General features: G+C 36.8%; 1 protein-coding gene across 8 annotated transcripts in view; it reads left to right on the top strand.

The window, feature by feature from the left end:
• bbs9 (Bardet-Biedl syndrome 9) overlaps nucleotides 1–27,606 on the top strand; it is a 196,148-nt gene that overhangs the window by 4,730 nt on the left and 163,812 nt on the right. For all 8 annotated transcript variants that reach the window (XM_068214082.2, XM_009292057.5, XM_073925781.1 and 5 more), the window contains exons 3-12: nucleotides 911–1,061; nucleotides 4,573–4,637; nucleotides 6,207–6,320; nucleotides 9,434–9,608; nucleotides 11,502–11,586; nucleotides 11,673–11,856; nucleotides 15,563–15,692; nucleotides 20,124–20,305; nucleotides 22,221–22,297; nucleotides 26,294–26,347. In XM_068214082.2, the coding sequence (XP_068070183.2) occupies nucleotides 911–1,061; nucleotides 4,573–4,637; nucleotides 6,207–6,320; nucleotides 9,434–9,608; nucleotides 11,502–11,586; nucleotides 11,673–11,856; nucleotides 15,563–15,692; nucleotides 20,124–20,305; nucleotides 22,221–22,297; nucleotides 26,294–26,347 (1,217 nt within the window). The remainder of the gene's footprint in view (nucleotides 1–910; nucleotides 1,062–4,572; nucleotides 4,638–6,206; nucleotides 6,321–9,433; nucleotides 9,609–11,501; nucleotides 11,587–11,672; nucleotides 11,857–15,562; nucleotides 15,693–20,123; nucleotides 20,306–22,220; nucleotides 22,298–26,293; nucleotides 26,348–27,606) is intronic.

Consider the following 27,606-nt stretch of genomic DNA (forward strand, 5'->3'; position numbering starts at 1 on the left):
TGGCAGTTTTTTTTTATTTCTGCTGCCTAGTATTTTATTTTTGTATGTAATTAAAAGTGTTTTTATGTGATTATTTTTTATATAAAAAGTGATTGCAATTCAGTTTGTGTGCATTGCCAGAATATATAAAAATACATTCATTTTTTTTATAACAGTATTGATCGCTGTATATATATGTGAAATAGTTTGCCTGTTACTGCAAGATTTGCTCCTTCTCTAGCCTGTTTTAAAACTTTTTTTCAAATCTTATTTGTTCTTGCGGGCTTTGATTAAGATCAGTTTTTATTAAGGTCAATTTTATACATTTACTTTCTCTTTTCTCATGGGATACTTGTTTCCTTTATTGATTTTATGTATTGTGTTTTTCGTGTAAAGAATTTTGGCACTCTCTGCTGGAACTCTGCTGCTTTTAAATGTGCTATAGAATAATTTGTATAGGAGATGATGAGTAATTAGTTCTGTATTAGTTATCAGTGTCAGAGATGTTGTCTGTTTTCTTCGATTTGTTTTGTCTTTTGGATTTGTCATTTATTTCTTATATTGTATCAACTATTATTATTTAATCATATTCATTTATTTATTTTTAATTATAATGTTTTATACATGTAATTAGCATTTTTGTTACTTTCAAAATGTCATTATATTCTATATTGTATGCATTATTAAAATGCTTTGGCAATACTGAAACAAAATGTCATGCCAGTAAAGCAAATTGAACTACAACTCGAAAAAAAGTGTGATGTTTTCCATTAGTAAATAGTCAAGATGACAGAAAATTTAGATTTTTTTTTTTTTGCATTATGTGATTCAGTGTGATGCGATGTTAAATTACATTCTGTTCTTTACCTAACACTGTTTACATTCTCTCTCTCGCTCTGTCTCTTTCACACTCTGACTCTCTGTAATCCAGATAAGATTATAGTGGGCAGTTTTATGGGGATGTTACGCATCTTCTCACCACACCCTGCTAAACCGGATGAGCTGACGGAAGCTGACACCCAACTGCTGGAGGTCCAGATGCCTGACCCCATCATTCAAGTGGAGCTGGGCAAGTTTGTCTCGTAAGTCTCACATTTGCTGTGTTTTAACCATTATAAATGTTGATGGTTTGGTGAAATGCATCAAAAAAGGTTTTTAAAAATCGCATGTCCCTCTAAAAACACTGAAAACTTACATTTCAAATTAAAGTTTTAAAAGCACACTCCCCCTGATAGTCAATGTATAATTGGCACAGTGTTGACAAGTAATAACAAAATGTTTCAATTAGCCATGTTGAACCAAAAATTTAAAAAATAAAACTAAGGGAACATTAAGAATTATTGTATTGCAAGACATTTTAGGTTGCAAATGTTTCGGTGCATTGCAAGGATTTGAGTTGAGACAGCTTTTGAAATAACTCCCATTTTAACTAGTTAAATAGTGCACAGATTAAGATTAGCCCTCATTTTTTAATAATAATAATAATAATAATAATTCGTTACATTTATATAGCGCTTTTCTGGGCACTCAAAGCGCTTTACACAATGGGGGGTGGGATCTCCTCATCCACCACCAGTGTGCAGCATCCACCTGGATGACGCGACGGCAGCCATTTTGCGCCAGACCGCACACCACACACCAGCTGATTGGTGGAGAGGAGACAGAGTGATGATATGCCAATCATGATATGGGGAGGGTTAGGAGGCCATGATGGACAGAGGCCAGTGGGCAGATTTGGCCGGGGTTAAACCCCTACTCTTTTTCGAAGGACATCCTGGAATTTTTAACGACCACAGAGAGTCGGGACCTCGGTTTAACGTCTCATCCGAAAGAGCGCACTGAGCAGTATAGAGTCCCCGTCACTATACTGGGGCATTAGGACCCACACAGACTGCAGGTTGGGCGCCCCCTGCTGGCCTCACTAACACCACTTCCGGCAGCAACCTAGCTTTTCCAAGTGGTCTCCCATCCAGGTACTGACCGGGCGCAGCCCTGCTTAGCTTCAGTGGGCGACCATGTGAGAGTTGCAGAGAGCTAGCTGCTGTCATTTTAAATGAATTATGAGTCCAGTGCTTTCCACAGGTTTAAAATGTACTTGCGGTGGTAGCCGAATTGAAACACATTTACCCAAATTACATAAATAGTTAACTATATGCGACAAACAAAACATAATGAATTTTTTAACAATAATTTTATTTATTATACACTGTTATACTTTGCTTTTTTTCAATGGGTTTTTGTAAAAAAAGACATCCACAATTTCTCTTACTTTTATGCTCTTCAGGAGCCATGTGCACCCACTGACAGGTAAAATCTGCTTCTTTCTCCTTTAAGTTCAAAGGAAACTTGAATGCCAAAGCATTTTAGATATGTATATAAAATAGCCTATGTAATATATTAGCATCATCAAATTAATAAAATAATCAGCACATGAGAATTGAATGACAGAAAAATTAATAATCTATATAATGGTAATCTTCAGTCAAAGTCTGACCATTTGTTTCCGTGTGGTGGCTTTTCTTATTTGACCTCAGTTTGACAGATTCAGCCACAATATTCTTAACCATGCCATTCTTACCGTTAGTTTGCTCTGAGGGAATGATGTGCAAAAAAAGCACCGCCAAATATTCTCAATATAGTCAATATTCAGTTTCAGACGGAAATATATCAACATACACAAATAAAAGTCTCAGCAAAGTCCGGTTCACACTGACTATATGAATACACATGCAAATCGAATCAAAATGAGAAAACATGTTTATCAATATGACAACACGTTTAACTTTGGTACCTGTTGGTACAGAAATTTTAAAAAACATCCATTTCACGCTAACATTGAACAGCATCTTAAGCAGCGCTGATTGGCCATTGTGTTTACATGCTCAACAGATATGACCATGATATGACTATGATAGATACACTGGAGTGGTTCAAAGCAGCGTCAATGAGCTTACCTGTCTATGAGCTAACATATGAGCAATCCGCTGATGGATCGACTGATTGACACCGCTTTAAAGCCATTCAGCGGCCATGTATTTTTGTTTGCACTTGGTGAACAAAAGTGAAGAGTTCATTTTGTTTCTGTTTAAATATCTATTATCATAATCACAATATTAAAACATGTAGATTATTTAAAAAAGGCAAATGTGTTGATTAAACCATTACTAATTGTGTACATATATTTTGCAGCCAAGTTTAGACTAGTCATTTCGTCCTCCTTGAGTTGTTTAGATAAAAAAAAAGTTATTTAATGTGTCTCTTGCTCTCTACGAAGCCAAGCAAAAGTAGGTTTAAGTAAAAAGGTGATTCAAAAATGCATTCAAGCTTTAGAAAGCAAAAGCAAAAGCAAAAGTTGAATCCCAGACATTTTACCAGATTTATGGACAAATTTTTAAAGTCCCAAAAAGGTGCGTCTCCAGGGATCTGCAGACTGTCTATTTGAGTGCTGACAGGTCTCACGCACACAGAAACGGGTAAATGGGATAATTCTTTCCACTACTTAATAGTTTCTGGATGTTTAGTTATTGTGCGGATACAAAAAAAATGTAAAGGATGTTAATAACAATAAAAAAAACATAATAACTGTAAATGTGTTACTAAATATACTTTATATAATATACCTGGGCGGCCTACCCAAGTAAATTCTGTGTGTGAGCTGTCTATGTGGGAGCTGTGACTTGATTTCAGAAGACTCTAGCTTCAGATGACATCAACTGATCAAAATAGCTTTTACCGTCTCTGCAACATTTTGGCTTCACCTTTCTACAATGAAAGATAATGTGCTGATTTAAAAAAAAAAATAAACTGTTTTTTATTTAGATTCTAGAACACTGCAATTGTCTTGTATATTTCCAGCTTTTGTGATTTGCCCTGCTCTTCAGCCTGATATTTTGGTTTGTTGGATATATCTAGATATGAATACCGAAATTGATTATATGTTTTGTCTCACCAGCATATGAGCTCTGTTGAGCAAGTTTTTAAACACAACTGACTGACCATTGTGCTCATGCGCTCAACACTAATTACTGTGGTTGGCTCTTATGATCATTGTTAAACTCTCTTCACCGTTTGCTTACACAGACACACTGACACTGGAGCATTTGAAAGCTGAGTCTATCAGAGCTTCCGTCTATGAGCACATATATGATTGTTGCACTTACAGATAAGCTGATAGACCCTGCTTTTAAATGTTCATATGTCTGTGTGTCTGTGTAATTGCTTGGTGGAGGAGCGTGAAGCCATGCTCGTTGGAGCCAGTCACACTGAAATCTACTTGTGGCACTGTTGTGCGCACCCTGAATTCTAAAATACAGAATACAAGCGGGAAATGTTGATAGCATTACATTTTTTAAATTTTAATGCCAATGGTATCGAAGTCTGTACTTTTTACATCCCTTTATAGCAAAAGACTTATTGCAGGCTCATTGTATGTAAACATCATTATTAACAGTGCACAGTATTGACTGGCAATTGTCTCACTGTTTTCATCCATTTATGACCACAGATAATACCACATTAACAGTATAAAAAATAAAGTTCTTTTGAATTGCGTTGCACTTACTCCTATTTCTCTTTTTCTGTCATATATTACAGTTGTTCAGAGTCGCTGCATCTAGCAGTTCTTCACCCCAGGAAGCTGTCTGTCTATGCTGTATCAGGTTGGTTCTTCACAGATACACAACTGCATATCACTTATTCCAGAATTGCGTACATTTTGAGCATTTTTAAAAAATATTTTCCTTACTATAACTGGAAGGATATACAAGAAATGTCTCATTTTTAAATTAAATGAATAATTTATTAATCTAAAAGAAAACAATAACTTAAACAGAACCTATTGTGAAAAAATCACTTTGATAAGGTGTTTAACCTCTTAAGGGCCAAGGTGTTTTTTTACATGCATTTTTTATTTCTCTTTGCTATTTGGGCTTATTGGAACATAGTTAGAATAAAAATTTAAGTATCATCTTTTTATATGATGTACTTTTAGACAAAAAATGATGTCTATATATGTGGACTCGTGGTCCGAATTTATATTAAAAACTTTTTCCCCAATTTACATATATAGCATATAATTTTTTTTGTGCATGCTTTGGCTATCAGAGAGTAAAATCGTTTTTTTTTTTTTTTTTCATTTTGGAACGTTTAAAATAGGGTTTGGGACATTTCATATGCTGCAAAACAGTTGCAGGATGACACTGTATGTCTGTAACAAAATATAAAACATTCTAAAATGTGCTCTCTACGTATGTGGACACTCGAGCCCTATGAGGTTTAACACAGTTGTGTGGCAACAGTGTGAATATAACCAGCCTCTAATGGTAAACATTTATTAATTCTATTGTTTTTTATATGGAGGTTTCCCAGTGATGGGTTGTGGCTGGAAGGGCATCCTCTGCGTAAAACATATGCTGGATACGTTGGTTGCAAATGTTTATTCAAACAAGTACACACAAAAAAGATTACACTTAATTAGTTTATCAAATTAAAGCTGAAAGTATGAAAGTATGCGCAGTCCAAAGACCTGCGGTACAGGTGAATTGGGTAGGCTAAATTGTCCGTAGTGTGTGTGTGTGTGTATGTTTCCCAGAGATGGGTTGCGGCTGGTAGGGCATCCGCTTCGTAAAAAAACATGCTGAATAAGTTGGCGGTTCATTCCACTGTGGCGACCCCGGATTAATAAAGGGAATAAGGCGACAAGAAAATCAATGAATGAATGAATGAGTATGCGTTAGGAGGCAGAGGTCAAAAATAGCTATAGTGGGAGCCTTTAAGTTAATATTTTCAAGGGGAAATGTCCCTATACACATCAAAAATGCTTTTCTTACTTTATCCCCTTTCTAGTCCAAATGTCTAAACATTCTTAATCAAGAAGCATTTTCTAGACAAGCAAAAAAAAATTATTTTTTAACAAATAATATGCCATAATTAAGTGAGTTTTTCATTAAAACAATATAATCTTGTTTTTCTTTTTGACATGACATTATTTTGCTTACTCCACAAAATGCAAGTAAGAAAAGCTTTTTTTCGTAGTGTAAATACACACACAAGGACTATTTTTAGATATAATTTGTGTTATTAATTAAAACGTCTCAGTAAAGTTTGTTTTTGAAAAAATAAAAATAAAAATCACCTATATGCATTGGCTACTTAGAACTTTTTATGAAATAGTTTAATCATAGACATCTTTAATTACAGTATATTTTCCGTATGTATGGTTTTCTCAGGTACTGCCGGTAATGTTGAACATGGTGACCAGTATCAGCTGCGACTGGTTTATGAACACAACCTGCAGAGAACAGCTTGCAACATGACATATGGCCCATTCGGTGGTGTTACAGGTAATCGATCATATCAGTATTCCATACATAATATTATTATAGCATTCTAAAATACTCAGTGGGCTACAGTTTTAAAGGCATATACTGTTCTTCTCCTCAGTATTTAAGTTCAATAATAACCGAAAGGTATCTTTATTGGTAACATTTATTAAGTTTGGTAAGGTTAACATAATAACTAACATTGTCAAACAAGGAGAGGTACATTACAATATGTATTTATCTTTTTAATATTAGTTAATAAAAATGCAACTGTTCATTGTAAATTCATATCACCATTGGATTTTTTGTGAATTTTGGAAGTCTTTGCTTAAGATTAATTAACACCTTGGAAGTGTTTTTTATTGGAAGTTCATGTTAACTAATATAATTAACACATTTTTTTCTCACACTTTCATAGACACTTTAAAGGTATAATTCACACAAAATTTACAAATCTAAAGATGTGATATTAATAGCTGCTTATCCAACCATAAATACTTTAAAAGTCAAATTCATTGTGCACCATAAAATTAAAATAGGAATTAAAAATATCACTCAGTTTAGTATCACTGAACATTGCCTGTGTGTTCTTGGCCTTTAGGTGTGTAGAAAGGCGATTAAGGCTGACTATAAATAAAATAGTAGCACATGTTTGTTAAATAGGATTAGTAGTACTCTTTTAAGTCCAGTTTCTTTATTAACCACACGAGGGCAGCACAGTCTTTTATTTAAGTGTTTGTGAGCTGCCATTGCTTCAATACACACTGGATCTGCACATGGTGAAGCCCAGACACCACAATGGCAGAGGATGCAGCAGAATTAAATGTAAACCTAAACAATAGATTTTAAGTAGGATGCAGCTATACAATTATGTTATAACTGCACGTCAAATGTAAATTAAACAATAAAATTGATTTTTTTTTGTTACTTGAAATGAAATAAAACATGTATTTTTTCAGTTAGCTGCAAAGGATTAAAAAAAGTTGAAAGTTAAAACTAAAATAAACTGAAACGGAAACTATAATACTACTTGGACATCGATAATACATAAATATGACAACAACAAACCATGACATTACGAAAAATGAAAACAAAATGATATTTTTATAATGATGTTTTTAATATAAACTACAGTGCAACTCCTGACACTTGAAGTATTTACTAGTCAGATTAATATTATTATTACTCAGCCTAAAGCACTGAGTGCCTTAGTGTCCCACCAGTGATGTTATACAGCCATATCGTACTGCTAAGAGTGTGATATTGCGTTTGAACAGTTCAACGGCATAAACGTGTGTAAAAAAGAAAATCAAACACTGAAAGTCTCAAAAGCCCTTTTGCATGAGGAACTACTTTCTTCCGCCACTCATTCACATATACAGCTGATGTCAGAACAGCAGAAACTGTTGCTCATTCACAAATGTCACTTTAGAGCTAGTATTTTAATGATCCTCTAGCGTAATGTATAACGTATTATAGGGCTGAACGACATGAAATGCCATCAGTCTACAGAGATTTCCCAGTATTCTCCGTTTTAAATTGGGAATCACAATTAACCTCGAAAAAGTCAAATCAAAGCAAACACTACCAGATTACTTTTCTTCTTCTTTGGCCTTAGCCCCGTATGGTTGCGGGGTCGGTTCTTTGGAACAAACCGTTTTAGACTTTTTTTTTTTTTACACATTCCGGCCGGCCTGTTACCCTCATACACTCATACACTACGGACAATTTAGCCTACCCAATTCACCCGCAGCATGTCTTTGGACTGTGGGGGAAACCCACATGAACGCAGGGAGACCATGCAAACTTCTCACAGAAATGCCAACTGAGCCGAGGTTCGAATCAGAGCTTCTTGCTGTGAGGCGACAGCACTACCAACTGCGCCACTGCTTCGCCCCAAACACTACCAGATTACTATGATATAAATACAGCACTTCAAAAGACAAATGAGAGAGATTGACTTAGATTGTCACTTACCTGTTTTATAATGATTTGATCAGCTGTAGTTTGAAATTTATGCCGAATTTTTCTCCCTAATGACTTATTATGCGGTCTCTATCGCCATCTTGTGGTGGAATGCCAATTGCCAATTTCTTTGCTCTGCTGATGGCTGCCAATGTGCTGAATCTCCGAAATTATAAATATTTAAATAAAGGCTCTATCCTTGTAAATAAACTCCACAGTTGCAGTCTAAACACTTACATTCTCTCCTAAAAAGCCTCAAAAGTACATTGTGTTGTCTAACAGCTACAATTTTTGTTAAACTGCAGTGAGTTTATTCCTCTGCTTGTCGTGTGGGAGGAGTAATACAAAAGCGTTAAGAGGCTGTAGTAGTGCTAATATTTCAGAATATTGCACAGCTATACTCTAGTCAATTAGATTCGAGAACCAGACAGAACTGTTGTATAAATGTGTGTGTGTGTGTGTGCGTGTGTTCTGTTTATTTCCCAAATGATGTTTAACAGAGCAAGGAAATTTTCACAGTATGTTTGATAATATTTTTTCTGCTGGAGAAAGTCTTATTTGTTTTATTTCGGCTAGAATAAAAGCAGTTTTTAATTTTTAAACACCATTTTAAGGTCAATATTAATAGCCCCCTTAAGCTATTTTTTTTCCGATAGTCTACAGAACAAACCATTATTATACAATAACTTGCCTTATTACCCTAACCTAACCTAATTAACCCAGTTAAGCCTTTAAATGTCACTTTAAGCTGTATAGAAGGGTCTTGAAAAATATCTAGTTAAATATTATTTACTGTCATCATGGCAAAGATAAAATAAATCAGTTATTAGAGATGAGTTATTAAATATTATAATAATGTGTTGAAACCATCTTTTATATATATATATATATATATATATATATATATATATATATATATATATATATATATATATATATATATATATATATATATATACACACACACACACACACACGCACACACACACACACACACACACACACACACACACACACACACACACACACACGCTTAAATTGTCAAAACAATCTTTTATTTTGGATGCCACTAATCATGATTCATTTTTGCCCAGCACTAATAAATAGTTATGTTATTATTCTATAATTGTTGATTAAATATGAGCACTCATTTTTCTTCTGCTGTGCAGGTCATCATTTCATCTGTATCCAGTCCATGGATGGGATGCTCATGTTTTTTGAGCAGGAGAGTTATGCTTTTGGTCGCTTCCTGCCTGGTTTCCTGCTGCCCGGCCCATTGAGTTACTGCATTCGCACAGACTCTTTCATCACCGTCTCCTCCACACGGCAGGTGGAGTGTTACAGGTGAGACCAACTTTCCCTTTAGTTTTCCGTATAGTCACTGGCTCTGTTCTTCCACACATCTGGCTGTCCTGCAAGATTACTGGATTTCTTTTGGAATTTTAGGATGCTTTCATGCCTGTAGATAAATTGTTTTGTTCCAAAACAGGGATTCAAATTGGTACAGTGTTGGTTTTTGTTGTTAGTGCGATTCGCTTTGACACTGCAAAGTTTCTAATGGACCAAAATTGTTAAAATACAAGCGAGCAAACTCTACTCACACTGGTCAGAGTTTGGTTTATTTTCCAGGATTCCTCTCAGCTGGGATGCGTCACTTTTTTAGTTTATGATGAAAAGAAATAAGACCTAAGCGAAAAGGCACTTTCATTTTGAATGGTGACATCCACAGACACCATCGCTAATTATAAATCAGAGATAAGACAATCTCATGCATAGCCTCATTTCAATTGTCAAGGGTTGTAAAATAAATGTATCTATTTACGATAAATTATGTTTGTTTATGAGAGCACTGCATCACAGCTGAGCTAATAAATATTCATGACCATTGCAAATAAGGTCAATAAGGACCTTCTCATTCTAGGGGTAAGTAATAGATAGGCATATAAAAATATTTCTGGAGAATGTTTGAACTTACCTTAGCCACATACCTACTTACCTACTAAATTCATACACTACATGGTTGAGTCAATAATCATAGTTTTTATTCATAGATATATACATTACATGTCGCCTACCCTGTTGTTGTCTATTGGAAGGAATGCGTCAATGTAGCCGCCATTTTGGAACAGGGTAGCGCTCCTTTGAAATGAACGCGGGACCAAGGAACAGTGGAGGACTGTGGCCATCCAAAGTCAGAGATATACACATATACACATATATCTATGATCGGGAGTTTTCCTGGATGTTAGTATGCAAATTTTTTTTTTTTAATACGAAAATTATAATTTTACATCACTTTTCTGCATGGATGGATCAGTGATGGCACTGGCATTCCTGACAAAAAGCTTGTGTTTGTGTGTATGGAAATGTACTATTCACCCTCCCTGTTAAATTTGATCTAATCATGTCCTGAAACACAGCTCCTCTCCTGCTTTCTCTTCTCATACTGACGGAGGGAACGATTCGTTTGTGAATGAATCTCCGTTATGAGCAACTCCTTCACTATCCGACAATAATACAAGTTTCTGGCACAGTAGCATCTCGTTGTCATATTTCTTTTGCATTGTTTGCTGATTTTATTCAACAAAACTAGCATAAGCCGAGTGTTTAGTGCTACTTTGCCTTATGGTGAATGCATAAGAGACTGTGTTATCATAAATAACATTACCTGTTAAGCACAAAAGTTCATAACATACAAAAACGTGAAAAACTAAACCTTACCTATGTAATGTTCTGCCTTTGTGCTTTGTTTTCTTTGTTTGCTCGTTACTACACCCGTAGACAGCGCTAAAGTCCCGCATCTACACGTAATAACACTGTCTTGACTAGTGCGGTTGAATGACATTTGTCCTGGGAACACTGTACCAATGTGGCGGCGCTATAGACGCATGCTCAGGGTACCTATGCAATATCTAGTGTATATATCTATGGTTTTTATTGCGTCATTTGGGACACAACCACAGTACAGTATCCACTGGATGCACACTTCAAAATCTCACCCTAATTAGTTAGTTGGTCATTCAAATGCTTTGCTATTGTATAATGAATACTATTCATATGTATTACTTACCTCCTATACAGTTTTTCCACGCAATTTGCAAGTAAACGTATTTCTATGGAGGTTGTTGTTTTGGATCAACCCTTTTAGCACATCAGTGTTGTGGTGTAGTGAATTTTGTAATGCTTTATATTGTGTTCGATTGGTAAAACTGACATTCTCTGCTCTTTTAAATTCAGATACGAGACGCTGGCTGTGGCCACAGATGCAGACACCAAACAAGACTCGAATCAGCAAAGCAAGAGCTCAGGAAAAAGACTGACTGTGCGTTATTTGCCAGTATAATGTGCATTTACATTATGAAGATTTGGCTTGAGGTTTGACATGACCGAGTGTGTGTTTGTCCCCAGGCTGACTGGACTCTTGTGTTAGGAGAAGAGGCTCTAGATATCTGTGTTCCCAACACGTCTCCGGCGATGTCCTCCATCTTTGTGCTGGGCGAGAGAAATCTGTTCTGTCTCAAGGACAACGGCCAGATCCGCTTCATGAAGAAACTGGAGTTCAACCCCAGCTGTTTTCTTCCTTATGCATCAGGTGACTGATCACAGCAGTCAATCATATTTCAATTTCTACTGTGCATACTAACATTATGTTTGCAGTAGAGGTGTGAACCTATACTGGTCTCACGGTTCGGTTCGGTTACGATTATCATGCCTTCGATTCGGTTCAATTCGATATTTCGGTGCATCACGGTGCATTGACGATGCTTTCCATATACAGTGTTATATTTTAGAGGAGAGGCTATAACAAGCTGTCTGTATAAACACACAGACACAGCACCACACTGTCTCTCATTCAAACACAAACATAGACAGCACCAAAGAAACAAACACACACACACACACACGCACACACACACTTAAGCCCTCGCAACAGGGAGAGCTTGCGAAGAGCGGAGCAGAAAAACGAAAAAAAACCCGAAAAAAATAAGCACTTTTCCGACGGTCCCTTGCTGAGAGCTCCTCTCAGCGCGAGCTATCCCAGCTAAACACATATTGCGAGGGCTTAAACGGAGCAGTGCTCGTAGTGTGGAGCGAAAAAAAAAGAAAGACAGCTGTGAAACATAACCAGCTTTGTCTTTTTGTAGGAAACACACTTTAGATCTTTTTAGGGTAAAAGGTTTTTGAGTTATTGCCGTCTATCACTGAATGATGGGTGTTGTAAATACTCTCGCTCGCCTCCCTCGCGACAGAGAGCATAGGAGATAAATGACGTCAGTACATAATAACCGGTTATGATTATTACTGAACCGATACCGAATTGTCCGCGTCTGCATCGCGGTGCACCAAAGAAACATTTAATTTTGACACCCCTAGTTTGCAGTTCAAGTCAAAGTTATTAGCTCTCCTGTGAATTATTATTTTTTCTTTTTCAAATATTTCCCAAATGATGTTTCAAGAGTTCACGCTTAGATATTTCTTGACAACTGTTAGCAGGTTTGGCATGCTGTCCCTGGAGAGAACCCTGAGCTCGGAGATAGTTGAGCCCAGGGCTCCCGCCAAGTCCATAGAGCATGTGAGGGAAGTACGAGATCAGGTGGTTCTCGAGAGCTCCCTCTTTTGTAAAGGAGGAGAAAGGGGTGGATGGGGGGTTTCTTCGGAAAACGAAGATAAGGTAATAAATCTAGCTAGGCTAGTTATAGTGATTTACGATAGATCTGATTGGCTAACTAATGAGTGTAGATGTAAGGCCAGCTGCTGTCAATTATATCACATGCTCCTCTCGAAATTAGTTTGAAAAACTTCACTTAACAGAGCAAGGTAGTTTCTATAATATTTTTTTCCTCTGGATAAAGTCTCATTTGCTTTATTTCGGCTAGAAGGAAAACAGTTGTACATTTTTTAAAACCATTTTAAGGTTAATATTATTAGCCCTCTTGCTATACTTTTTTTTAGATTTTCTACAGAACAAACCATTGTCAGAATTGACTGGTGTTTTGAAGTAGCTGTGTGAATGGTCTTTTCCGGAAAAGTTTGGAACATCCTTGCATGTGTGAACAGCACTTTTTTGAGTTTGCAGGTTAAGTCGTTCTGGAAATTTTCCGGATATTTAGTAGGGATGTAATTGATCACGGTTGATCCATGATGCGTTTGGATTCCATCCCAGGCTTCGGAACACACCTGGCCTGCGGGTTAATACATTTTTTTTTACTTTTTATATCGCATGTATGAAAGCATTTCGTCTTTCCTATAAAATAAAAAAATGACGGAAGAAGTTTCGGGATGTGGTGGGTTTCTGAGGTTATTAAAGGTGTTTTATGTCACTCTTGTTTAGCATGCATTAATGCATTCAGTGTAAGTTGCACGATTAATCAGTAAACGATCAGGATCTCAACACCCACACGACATAAATTATAAATGACGGTGATTTGCATATGTTTATTAATCCTTCGAAACGCTGCATTCAATTCCGAAAACACAAAATCAAGAAAGAGATTGAGTCTTTAGATTTTGAGTTAGTTATGAAGATACAAGCAGCCAAATAACACAGAATTACTGGGATAACAGTTTATTGTTTAGATAAAACTACGGATGTAGTAAAGATTAAAATCACCATCAGATGCATTTAACAATGCTCAAAAATGAAAGTTGTAGGCAGCAACTACATTATTTAACCAATAGGGGGCGACAACCAGCCATAGAAAATATGCCACTGAATAATTCTTCAAAAATGATCATCTAGCAATGAAACATGATGCTTTTTGAGTGAATAGCTGAATGAGGCTAAAAATAAATATGAGTGTAACAAATTATTATGTTAGATTTCTACATTTAGTGTTATCAGCAACAGTAGCAGTAACTGCATTTTTCACAGCACTAAATATTTTACCATTTATTTTTTATTCAGCTGATTATTCATTAATTTTATTTTTATAAAATGACAGCTTCTAAGTTCTGTTTGTTAAAAGCAAAAGTTTCTTGCAGTGCGGTTTTTGTAATAAATGGAAAGCAAATTACATTTGTCACCTCCTTTTTTGCTGATCAAAAAATTGCTCTGATTCGTGACTAAAAAACTGTATTGTGATCTGAACTGTGAGATTTGTGTTTTATAAACTTTTAGTCATGACAGTTTTCAATGGAAAGATTTTGTAAACATGTTTCTAAACACAAAAGTTTTAATAGCTCATTTCTAATAACTGATGTATTTAATATTTGCTATGATGACAGCACATAATTTTTTTTCTAGATAGCTTAAAGTACAATTAAGGGTTAGCTAGGTTAAGTAGCAAGTAAGCTAAGCAAGTTCAGGTAATTAGGCAAGTCATTCTATAACAGTGGTTTCTATAGACAATGGGAAAAATATTGCTTAAGGGGGCAAATAATATTGACCTTAACCTCTTAGGGCTTAGTGGACACATATGTAGACAGCACATTTTAGCTCTTTAAAATACTTTGAATGTTTTATATTTTGTTACAGACATACAGTGTCATCCTGCAGCTGTTTTGCAGCATATGAAATGTCCTAAGCACTATTTTTAACTGTCCGAAATGGAAAAAACAATTTGTTTTTACTTTCTGATAGTCAAAACATGTTAAAAAATATGTGTGTATCTGTTATTGATGCATTAAAAACAGTCAGGAAAAAGTGTTTTATGTAAATTCGGACCACGACTGCACATGTATGGACATCATTTTTCTCTAAAAGTACATCATATTAAAAGATGATACTAAGGTTTTTATTCTAATTAGCTTCTAATAGCAAAGAGAAATAAAAAAATACATGTAAAAAAAACACCTTGGGCCTTAAAATAAAAAATAATTAAAAACTGTTTTTATTCTAGCCGAAATAAAACAAATAAGACTTTCTCAAGAAGAAAAAATATAGGAAATACTGTAAAAAAATCCTTGCTCTGTTAAACATACTCTGAGAAATATTTTTAAAAAGAAAAAGAAAATCACAGGAGGGCTAATAATGCTGACTTTTGCACGCGAACACACCCTACATCTTGTTTCTTGAGTTAAATCACTATTGTCTTTGTCTGCCTCCCAGACTGAGAGGGATAATATTGGGTGTTTGGCCGCAGAACCGGAGAAATGTGTGTTTTGGTGAGAAGGGTGTTGGATTATTTTAAAAGGAAAGTGAGAGATGGACGTCTTCTGGTGGTCTGGAAGTGGCTGCAGTCTATCATTGAACTACTTCATTGACTCTCTGTGTGAGGCTCGGTGACCACAGACCATCTGAACACACTTTCTCCTTCATACTCAGCTGTCGTCTTTCCGGCTTTATTTCCTATTCCCAGTGTCCGAGGGTTCCACCAACGTCCTGATGTGTAACCATAACAACATGCTGCTGGTGTACCAGGATGTGACGCTGAAGTGGGCCGCGCAGCTGTCCTGTGTGCCTGTGGCCGTGCGTGTCGCTAACTTTCTGTAAGTGATCACTGCCAAAATAAATCTGTCCTGTTTGTCTCCTTAACTTCCATTCCTCACTGCCAAAAAAAAGCTTTTCTTACTAAGAGTTTGTGTCTCGATTCTAGTGTAAATATATATAAATGTTTTAAAACCAAGAAGCATTTTCTAGAAAGTAAGAATGTTGTTTTGATTTTAAAGTTTTTTATTTTTACTTAAAACAAGCTAAATAATCTGCCAGTGTGTTAAACCAAAAACAAGATTATTTAGCCTACCCATATCAGTGGTGTAAAGTAACAACTATTTAAATGACTGTAATTGAGTAGCTTTTCTAAGAAATTGTACTTTATTAAGTAGTTTTCAAAATGTGTACTTTTACTTTCCCTTGAGTACATTTTTAGTGTGCTATTGGTACTTTTACTCCAATACTTTCCTTTAACCTGCAGTCATTACTTTATTTTTCTTGTCTATGGGGATTAGAAAAATCAGTCCTGTGATTCCTGTCCAATCAAATCATACATAAAAGGTAAATTGTCTCAATTGGTTGTAAGGGTCTCCAACAACAGTCTAATATGCATGCAAGGTCAAAAAACACTTTCATGGTTTTATAATCTGCATTTATTTTTACCTAATTATCCCAGCGACTCCCGTATGAATCGCCCAGTGATTCATTTGTACCCAAACCCCTCCTTAGCGCGAAGCTAATCTGCGCTGATTGGACCAATGACAGCCTGTTGTGGTTGGTCGACTGCCTTCAGTCAGCGAGTGAAATGCCCAACAGCTAATCTGCAATATAAAAGTAATCACAGTTCATACACGCTCGATAGTGTAGGCGTGGATTTTAGCTGCCAGCGGGTCAACGTAAATATAGACGACTAACTATTTTATTGAGCAAAAACTCCAAAAACTGTAGAGGAGATCTCCTAGCTTGTCTCACTCTGCTCTTTTCACAGACACACACACAAACACACACACACCTCCGGACGACAACGCGCGCTCACACACACACAAACACACACACATACCTCCGGACGACAGCGCACGCACACACACACGCACGCACACACTACCCTCGTCCACAGAGCTCCGTAAACAAAGCAGCACGCGTCGCGTTTTTAACGTGACTTTGCACGCGATAAGAAAATATAGCGAGTTAACCTGATACAGTACACGCGGTTACAAGTAACAAATCACAACTAAATACATTTGCAAGCTAGAGTAAACGAGGCAACAACTTTAATCGCACGTACTTACACTTGAGAAATGGAGGAAGAAACCCATACTGACATGTCCATCAGTAAGTTACTCTTTACTGATCCTTCCTTTAACAAACGCTGATGAAGTATTCTTTGTAGCATGTAGTTTGCAGAAGTTTCCAGTAGTTTTCAACTGCTTGGCTATAACGCTGAGGTTTCATCTTTGGGTAGAGACTCGATAAAATCCATCTGCAGTGTGACTTCAATCGACCGGCATGTTTGTGTATGTGTGTTTGTGGGTGTGTGTGTGTGTGTCTGGGTTTCTGCGTCAGAGGGCGGGGCCTCAGGTTTGAAATCTCCCGGGTTTGCGCGTGCACGTGGATAACTTGGTTTCGTTCGTACGTCATGGCAAAACACCTAATGACTCGGTATCAAGACGACTCGTTTGAAGCACTATGAGTCGACTCTTTTATAGATAAATCAACTGTTTTAAACACTGTACTCTTACAGATCTAAGCCTTAGCTGGATACCTCACTTCACTTAGAGCTGTGTTACACACTACATGGAGGGGAATTTTCAAAAACCCATAATATGGGCTCTTTACGACATGGGTGATTTATAATTGCAGCAAACTGTTTGGAAGCATTAAAAGTGTCCAAGAAGATGTCCAAAATCTTTACATGCCTTGACCCAGAGACTATTTAGATGTATGTTACTGATGAGTAGATAACGGATCTTTACTGTATGATGACCGAAATGGCCTTAAACGCCCATCAGGCACAGGATGTTAACATGACGTCAGGTTGACGTTGTACCCCAACGTTGTGGGGACGTTGCGCTCCTCCTCATACTTCAGCCTCCACATCAAAGTTCCTGAAAGCAAAGAAGGTCAAGGTGCTCCAGGATTGGCCAGCCCAGTCACCAGATATGAATATTATTGAGCATGTCTGGGAAAGATGAAATAGGAGGTATTTAAGATGAACCCAAAGAATCTTGATGAACTCCGGGAGTCCTGCATGAACGCTTTTTTGGCCGTTCCAGATGACTTTATTAAGTTATTTGAGTCATTGCAGAGATGTATGGATGCAGTCCTCCAAGCTCATGGGAGTCATACACAATATTAAATATTTTCGCACTGCAGCATGACTTTATATTATATACTGGATATGATTTCTGTTAAGTAACAACACTTTTGTCTAAGCAAAGCCAGACCTTACTGTCCTAATTAAATCATTAAAAAAATCAAGGCATGCTCATATTTTATTTTGGTAAAATAAGCGTAATCTAGAAGCCTTTGCCTTTCATATAGACCACTTCTGATACCAAATGATCAATTAGAAGTCAAGTTATTATTTGCTGTTCCTAAAACTTGGTTAGGCGACAGGACTTTTGTCAGGTAGTGTACTTGTACTGTAGATGTCTAAATGATGTAAAAGAAATAAACTAGTTTTTTAAATGCTGTAATTTAAAGAGATAGTTCACTCGTAGATTACAATTATCTCACAATTTTGTCACAATCAAGTGGTTCTAAACGTTTTGTGTTTTGTTTTTATCTTCTTTTGAAGAAATGATGAAGAACGCTTGAAAAAGCAGCCACTGGCATCCATTGTAGGAACTAAAAATACTATGGAATCAATGGCTGTTTTTTTTTTTCACCTCACCAGTATTTAGTACATCTCATTTCTCTTTGACAAAAAAAAAAAAAACTCAAGCAGGTTTGGAAAAAGTGAAGGATGACTAAATGATGTCAGATTTCTCATTTTTGGGTGAACTATCCCTCTAACTGGCTTGTTCTGTTGCTCCCAACGGACTGTTTTGAGCACCGCTCTGGACTACAGGAAGAGATAATAGATGCTGATTGTAATCATTGAAAAACTAAGGAAGTATAAAAGACGATAAGCCTCGATATCATGTAGTCATAGTGAGATTAGGCGAACATGTTCATCCAATCAAGAAGAAAAAAAAAAGGATTTACAAAATAATCAAAAACAACAGCGAGGAATTGATTCCAGGGCTGATTTCCAGAACCAAGAATCAAAATCTGGGTTAATTCCAAAAAATCTCAGAATCGAAATGTTCTTTAGGATGCGTATACTATGTCTCTTTGATGCATTCAGTGTTTGTGGGACTGTTTGCCTGGAGAGGTTCTCATATGCCGAGGTAAACGATATGTCTGTGGAGCGAGTGTTTAACTGCACTGGTCTCTCCGGCCATCCTACACGGGTCACTCGCTCTTCATTGTCCGTCCCGTCTCTCTTCTGCTGGCCTCCCATTAAAAGAGCGTCTGTCAGCACCACCTAAATGAGCTGCTCTGCTTGTCTCCGTTCACATCTCCAGCGTGCACACACATAACCACTCACATCTTCAGTTTCTCAAACATTGAACATGAATGATAAAGTACTAAGAACAAACCATAGAATCATGCATAGTCAGGATAGCACAACAAAGGACTTATCAAGGGAAGGGAAAACACTGTTTTACTGTTCTATTATCTTTTAGTGTTGATCTTTTGGGTCAAATCCAATCAGACATGATCAAACGAATGGTAATTTGGTGCAAATTCATCTGACACTAAATAGAATAATCTGATATAACAATATCTTGTCTACCCTTTTACAAGTCTTGTCGTCAATTCTAGTTGTAAGAGTAACAAATAATAACTTCTAGACTAGTTGACCATTTGGAAAAGTGGCAGAAGGTAGATTTTTCCGATGAATCATCTGTTGAATTGCATCACAAATACTGAAAAGACCTATTGGAACCTGCACGGACCCAAGATTCTCATAGAAATCAGTCAATAGGGGTGTGCGAGAGATCTGCAGAGTGGACGGCAACATCAACAGACTGAAGTATCAAGACGTTTGTGCTGCTCATTACATTACAAACCACACGAGAGGGCAAATTATTCAGCAAGATAGCGCTCCTCCTCATACTTCAGCCTTCACATCAAAGCTCCTGAAAGCAAAGAAGGTCAATATGCTCCAGTATTGGCCAGCCCAGTCACTAGATATAAACATTATTGAGATAACTAGCGATAACATATAAATGCACATTGATGGAATCTTTTTTTTTAAATTGGTTCGAAAACATCAATGAAAATTGGATTTCTTAGTTCACAGCTAATTTAAAAGAAGCAGTTTAAACAACCAAAATCTTCCTGAGAATTATAGAGATGTTCTGCTTTCTTACCGGTCCAACTTTCTTTTCTTTTTATTTCTTCTCTATGCATCAGTTTATGTGTTTTGTGTTTTTTAGGGAACTAAAGGGTTTGGTGGTGACTCTGAGCTCTGATGGGCATCTCCAGTGCTCTTACATGGGCACTGACCCCTCCTTCTTTACTGCACCCAAAGTGGACGCTAGAGAGGTCAACTATGATGAGATCGACGCAGAGATGAAAATGCTGCAAAGGGTTATTCGCGAGGCTACCAAAACACAAGGTATGAGGCACAGAATCTTAAATAAATGCACACCAGTCTTACTAAAGTCTGGCTTACTGTGCAATATTTTTATTTATTTTTTTATTTATTTTATAATTTTTAAAATTTATTTTTTTTTTTAATAATATTTAACAGTTATAGCATGTTAGACAGAATAAATATGATTTCCACGACAAACTTTAAGATCGTCTAAACTTTAAGTAGTTATAGAGTCAGACTGAAAGAGAAACAAGATGCGCCTAACACTGAAACAGAAGAAAACTCACCAGGAGTTTGACGTCATCTATCAGTAATAATTGACACCTCAATGAATGCGTGGCAGTGTACAGTGGTCACATGGAACAGGTTGTTCAAGGATGTGAATACTTTTTAATATATATCGTAATTACTCACTAGCCACTTTATTTAGTTACACCAGTTCAGCTTCTCATTGATATGAACATTTAAGCAGCCAATCACATGGCAAAGACAGACAAGATGTACTATAGTTTAAATGGAGAATCATAATGGGGAAAGCCACAGATCTACTGGATTTTCCTGACTTTCCTGTGAGTGGTCCTAAAAATAGTAATATATATATATTCATGTAACAACAGCAAACCGAGGCTATAGTTCACACAGACTCGCCAAAATAGGACAATAAATGGAAAAATTTTATATTAGTTTGTCTAATTATCAGTTTTTGATGTAGTATTTTAAATGGTAGGGTTAGAATCTAGGGTAAATGGTGAAAATGCAGATCTCAATTCAATCAAGTACTTTTAGGATGTGATAAAATGGGAGATTTGCATCATGGATGTGCATATGTCAGATCTGTAGGAATTGCAAAGAACTTTGCACACTGAAGTCCGAAATTTTCAAATGCATTTTTTTTTGTATTCATATGCGAAAAATTCGTCAAGTAAACAAACCTTGCTCTCTGAGTCCAATGCATATTAATTAATCCATTACGAAGAAACGCAAAACATTTCAGAATCAGTTCAAGCAGTGATACTTTGTTCTCATGTCTCTTCTTTAAAGTACAAAAAGAAAGAGGGATAGGCTGCATATTGTGTTCATCCAATACTGCATAGAGAGGAAAGAGAGATCTGCCCTATGATTATCCCAAAATGCAAAGTTTATTTCACGAAATCAGTGCAATTTTGATATATTGCTTGTGATACTTCACACATTCACGTACATAAACAAATCCTAAACGGAGAGTGGTAGTACCTACAGACATTATAATAGATGGCGGTCGCATTGATTTGTCATAGAAATGGACTGAATTGATGGATGAAACTTTTGGAGGCAGTGTGTCAATACTAGTGACACAACGTGAGGTCAAATTTGTATTTTAACGTGCGAAAATTACTGTGAACATTTTGGATTTAGTGTGAATAACCTTAATGCTATCATATCAATATGGTCCAAAATCTCTAAAGAAATTTTCCAGTTCTAGGTTGAATCTATAGCGTGAGGAATTAAAGAGAGTGTTCCGCCAAAACTAAAATTTTGGTCATCATTACTCACTCTACACCTGCCACAAACCTGTTTGAATTTCTTTTCTTCGGTTGAACACAAATTCAGTTATTTTGAAAATTGATAGAAACCTGTAACCATTGACTTCCATGTTATTTGTTTTTCCTACCATGGAAGTCAACAGCTACAGTTTCCACAACGTTCTTCAAAATATCTTATTTAGTATTCAACAGAAGAAAGAAACTCCTAAAGTAAGGAACCACTTAAGGATATGTAACCTAATAACTACCTAATAAAGTGAAGGTGAGTATTAGTCTCTGCAAATTTAAGACTTTTTTTTTTAAAAATAGACATATATTGCAGAGAACATAGCATTAAAATCAAGTACCATCTGAATCAGAAAGTTACTTGCACCATAATTTTTTGTATGTGTTTGTGTGTGGCCCATTTTCAGACATTCTCCCGAGGGCAGAGACCGAAGAAGAGCTCAGACTGACCGCCGTAGTCTCATCTAGCCTGGACGAAGTCTCGGTATGGATGCTAATACACACATTCATTTAATCTATTTGGGAACATACCATATAATTCGGTCTTCTTTATATAATGCTAATTATAACTACTGCCGCCTACAGAAAACCCTATTTTACCACTAATTTAAGCCTATTATTATTTAAGAATCATTTTTTAACCACATTCACACAGGTTTAGCTTTCTCAAAGAGGCCACCAAGTAGACTTGTAGTGTTCTAGTTTTACATAAAGTAGTCCCTAAAAGAAAATTTGAAAAAGAAAAAGTATTTGCTTTCTATATAAATAATTTTTCCACAGCAGCACGTCACTAAATGTCCCTAAAAGAGGTTTTATTCAGCTCAGTCAATCACAGCCTTTTAATATTGAAATCTTGATAATTCAGACTGAATAAATGAATCTCCACAGAACAAGCAGATCTATCGCCAAGACTATTTTTTTTTCTTTGGTTCATCATTAAGCATTGGATCAGCATGTTTTACTATCTATGTGTGCCTGGGCTACCTTGCTGAAAGGCTTAACACTAATGAACTAGACTACAGCCCCTTTAACACAGTGAAACCGGTAAAAATTCTGAAAATTTACAGAACGACTTTACCGGTGTATTCAAAAAGCGCTGTTCACACAGGCGAAGACGTTACGGAATTTTTCCAGAAAAGATCAATCACACATCCATTCCGATATACCGGTAAATTCTGACATCATTAACCAGAAATGAGCTCTAAACGGCTGCGCTTGTATTGGTAAACATTTGACTACATTACAAACTCTGTGGATGGATAAGTATTGTAATGAAACTTTGAAAACGTATAGAGGAACACTTTGGCATGTCGAGATGTACAGAATATGTGTGCGTGCTGGAGCTCACCAGCTGTTTCACGGGCACATGCGACGCGACGCTCAAAGCAACTGAAAGAAGCAAAGCTTGAAGGTAAACGAACAACTGCTTATCATAAGCATAAGATAATTATTTACACAGTTGACATTAAGAAGGAACATATAAACATTATCTGACTAAAATCTAGCAGCTAATTGTGTCTGGAAAAATATTTAAAGGCTTTTAATTTTCATAACCCGTGCGGACGTGAATGCATCTGAGTGTTCTGATTGGCTAAAGTAGACGTCTCACGTCAGCACGTTCTAGACCTGCACGGGATCTTTCCGGCAATCTTAATTCTGCATTCACACAGCGCAGCATTCAGGCAAATTACCGGTAATGTTAGAACTTCTTTTTCTGGAAAATAGCTTGAACGAATTTACCGGTATTTTTAAAAAGGGGTCTGTTCACACATACAGTCCTCTCCGGAAAATTGCCGGTTATTTTCTGGAAAGGTCTGTATGTGTGAAAGGGGCTTATGTGTGCTTTGGCTTCATTGCTGACTAGCTTAACACTAATGTGCTAGACTATGTGTGCCTAGGCTACCTTGCCAACTGACTTGAACTAGTCTATGTGTGCTTTAGGTACATTGCTGATTAGCTTAACACTAATGTACTAGACTATGTGTGCCTGGGCTACACTACCAACTGGCTTAACACTATAATCTACTAGACTATGAGAGCCTGGGCTACACTACCAACTGGCTTAACACTATAATCTACTAGACTATGTGTGTCTGGGCTACACCACCAACTGGCTTAACACTATAATCTACTAGACTATGTGAGCCTGGGCTACACCACCAACTGGTTTAACACTATAATCTACTAGACTATGTGTGTCTGCGCTACACCACCAACTGGTTTAACACTATAATCTACTAGACTATGTAAGCCTGGGCTACTTTGCCGAATGACTTGACACTAATGAACTAGACTATGTGTGCCTTGGCTACATTGCTGATTAGCTTAAAGGGCCATGAAACCCCCTCGTTTCAGCAGGGTGTTTTCCCACCTCTACTTTGGAAAAAGTCAGAAAAGTGGGCGTGTCCAGCTCTGTTTAAGGGGGAGTGTCGGAGGAACTAAAGTGGGATGGTGTGGGAGTGTCTATTTGGGCACGCGCGAGTTTCAGTCAAAATACACACACATGAGAAAGTGATGGTGTTTAACCTACATGGACATCTGTAGTCGAATTATTTGCCAAATTATTAAATGTTGGACTTTAACAGCAGTTTGGCTCTTTCATTCAGGGAATTCATTCATGCCCCTCGCGACAAACGAGATATTTGATTCGAGGATCTGCTCTAAGCGTGTATTTTTCATGCAATGTTTGATACCGCACGGCGAATGAGAGAAAAAAGAACTCCGCATTTCCCGGAAACTTAGATGCACACGGCAGGTAAGCCGCGTGTGTTATTCCGGTCACAAAATGCGGTGCTATGTTTGCACTCAGTGCAATAGTTAACTTAATTCGATACGAACAAACTGAATAAACAAAGAGCACTGGTCGCTCACTTACCAAATCTGTAGAGACAGGACAATCACCAGCAACTAGAGCCGCGTCTTTATGAAGAGGAGACTAATGTTACAAGCGAATCCGGATTTCAGCGTTTGCAGATGAGAACAGCTCTCAGGTAAACAATGTTCCTCCTTAGACACGTAAGTTATTGTTGTCGAGCGTCGCGTACACCGTTAATCCACACGTGATCCAGCTGAGCTCTCACAGAGAGAAAATGAAAACGAAACTTAATGGCAGCAAACTATAAAAGCAACACTTCACGCTTGTTTTGCTAACACAACGTGGCGTCTCTGTGGCGTAAACACGGTGACGCTAATGAATATTAATGGAGTTGCACAATAGAGCGCACTGATTGGTTTGAACCAAGCTTTACTCATGCATTAATGCAGCACACTGTAAGACGTAATAAGACTCACTCTGGCACATACGCCCAGTCTGCACGCTGGAATACAGACTATTATGTCATGGCCGTGACGCAGCTTCAAAAATTCGTTTCAAACAGGAAGTACAAATTTGCTTGAAATAACGCAAAAACAACCAATTTACACTTTTTAGTGAAATATAGGTGTCCTAATAGTGTTTTTAGCAGTGTGGGACACATATACGACTGTCAACAGCTCAAAAAATGTGTTTTGGTGTTTCGTGACCCTTTAACACTAATGAAGTAGACCAGTGGTTCTCAAACTTTTTTTTATCAAGTACCACCTCAGAAAAAATTGTCTCTCCAAGTACCACCAAAATGAGCAGTATTGAAATACAGTAGCGTAGTAGGCCCAGTAAAGCAGCTACAACTCTGCACAGTTGAAAAAACGTGGCAGATTACCTCAGAAATATAGGCTATATGTCATAAATGGCATATTATATGCATCATTTTTGATAAATTTTTAAATGTACATGACATATTTCATTCCTCCGCGTACCACTAGAAGGAAACCTGCGTACCACTAGTGATACACGTACCACAGTTTGAGAACCACTGAACTAGACTATGTGTGCCTTGGCTACATTGCTGATTATCTTAACACTAATGTACTAGACTATGTGTGTCTGGGCTACACTGTCAACTGGCTTGACACTATGGTGTACTAAACTATGTGTGCCTGGGCTACCTTGCCGACTGGCTTTACAATAATGTACTAGACTATGTGCGCCTGGGCTACCTTGGAGCCAGCTTCAAGCGGCCAGTCGATGAATTGCATTGTTTAAACAGCCAAGTATGACATCTGTGACATATGCCCATTGAGCACAAAGGTATCAGCTGCTTCTGAACATGAACGTTTTGTAAATGGAGCTTGGATTGAAAGGTATGTCTGCTTAAATAAAAACAACGAGCAGACCAATCGTACATAGATTAAAAAGTAAAGGTAATTTTGCATTGTACTGAGGTGTTAAGATGTTGAAGATCAAGCTTTCAATCACTTATTAGACAAGCTAATAAATAAGAATTTGCCAATGCTGAAAATTGAAAGATGTCAAATTTCATCACGTATTGGCAGAAATATCTTGTGTCTTGGTCAAATATTGTTTGAAATGTTTGTATGGCACCCCACTATTCGTCACATTAGCAGGCAGTGTATAACTGTATTGTGATGATCTCTCTTACAGTGTGCTATTATACCTGAGATGAATGGGATGCCTGTGCCTTCTGTCACAGTCAAGGTAAGAGCAGCTCATTTAACTGTGGTGTCTATTATATATATATATATATATATATATATATATATATATATATATATATATATATATATATATATATATATATATATATATATATATATATATACATACAGGGCTTTACATTAACTTTATAATCACTGGCCACTGTGGCTAGTAGTTTTCCAATGTTACTAGCTACTCTGCATTTTCACTAGCCACAATTTTGTTGTTGGGAAGATATATTTTATATGCATTAATTTGATGTTGACATGCTAAAATTACTTGATTTAAATTTTGTGTTATTTCCACATGCGTCCTCATTCATTTCACTTTTTGTGTGTTGAGTATGAGCTTGCTCAATGAGCATGAGCAAAGGAGTCATGGTTTCATAGTGTTATATTGCAATTAGTTTTTATTTTTCATGACTTTTTTTAGAGCTTAAAATTAACGATTTACCAAATTTATCTCTATAACCACACGAAACAATAATTATTTCTTAGCCACACATTTTTAATGTGTCAAAACAAACAAAATATAGCTGTTTACTATACTTTTTATTTAACAAAATATTTCTTAAAAAAGAAAGAAAAGCAATTGACTTTTAAAAAATAACTATTGGCATGTATCAAAAATATGCACAGTAATCTGTCGTGGCTAAAGATCTCTAAGATCACCAGTTAACTGCACATAAATGGAGAGTTCATCTCTCATTAAAGCAGTGTTGTAAAAAAAAGATAATTAAACCATTTTAACAAAAATGAAAGTAAATAAAACCGTAAGCAAGTGAAAGCAGGTGAAACATACCATGTGTGATAATGAAAGGATGATCACATGCACGCGGATAACTTTAGACAATAATTAATAATCTGTTCAAAGTGAAAGCAACCGGTGCTGCTTACAATAAGAAACATTTTGAGCTCTTAAAAGCATCAGGACTGAGGATGCATGTTCATCACTTTTTGTCTAGTTTATTTGAAAGAGAACCGATGACTGTTGCGTTTCCAGAACCTGTTCCAGAAACGGTTCACAATTCGGGAGCGCGCACGCGTTAAGCAGTCGCGCGCACGCGTTTTAAGAAGTCGCGCGCATCTCATCAGCTGTTTGCGCGAGTGATAATCATTCTCTCATTCACTTGCTTTCTTCTGCTCGCGTGATCACAATTATTTTACTTCTCGATTCTAAGATCACATTTGCACGCATATTGGGTCATCCTTATATTGTCGAACCCTGCTTTTAGGAAAACTACAATTTAAAAATTATTT

This window comes from Danio rerio, chromosome 16 (assembly GCF_049306965.1).
Source record: "Danio rerio strain Tuebingen ecotype United States chromosome 16, GRCz12tu, whole genome shotgun sequence".
NCBI classification, from domain to species: Eukaryota; Metazoa; Chordata; class Actinopteri; order Cypriniformes; family Danionidae; genus Danio; species Danio rerio.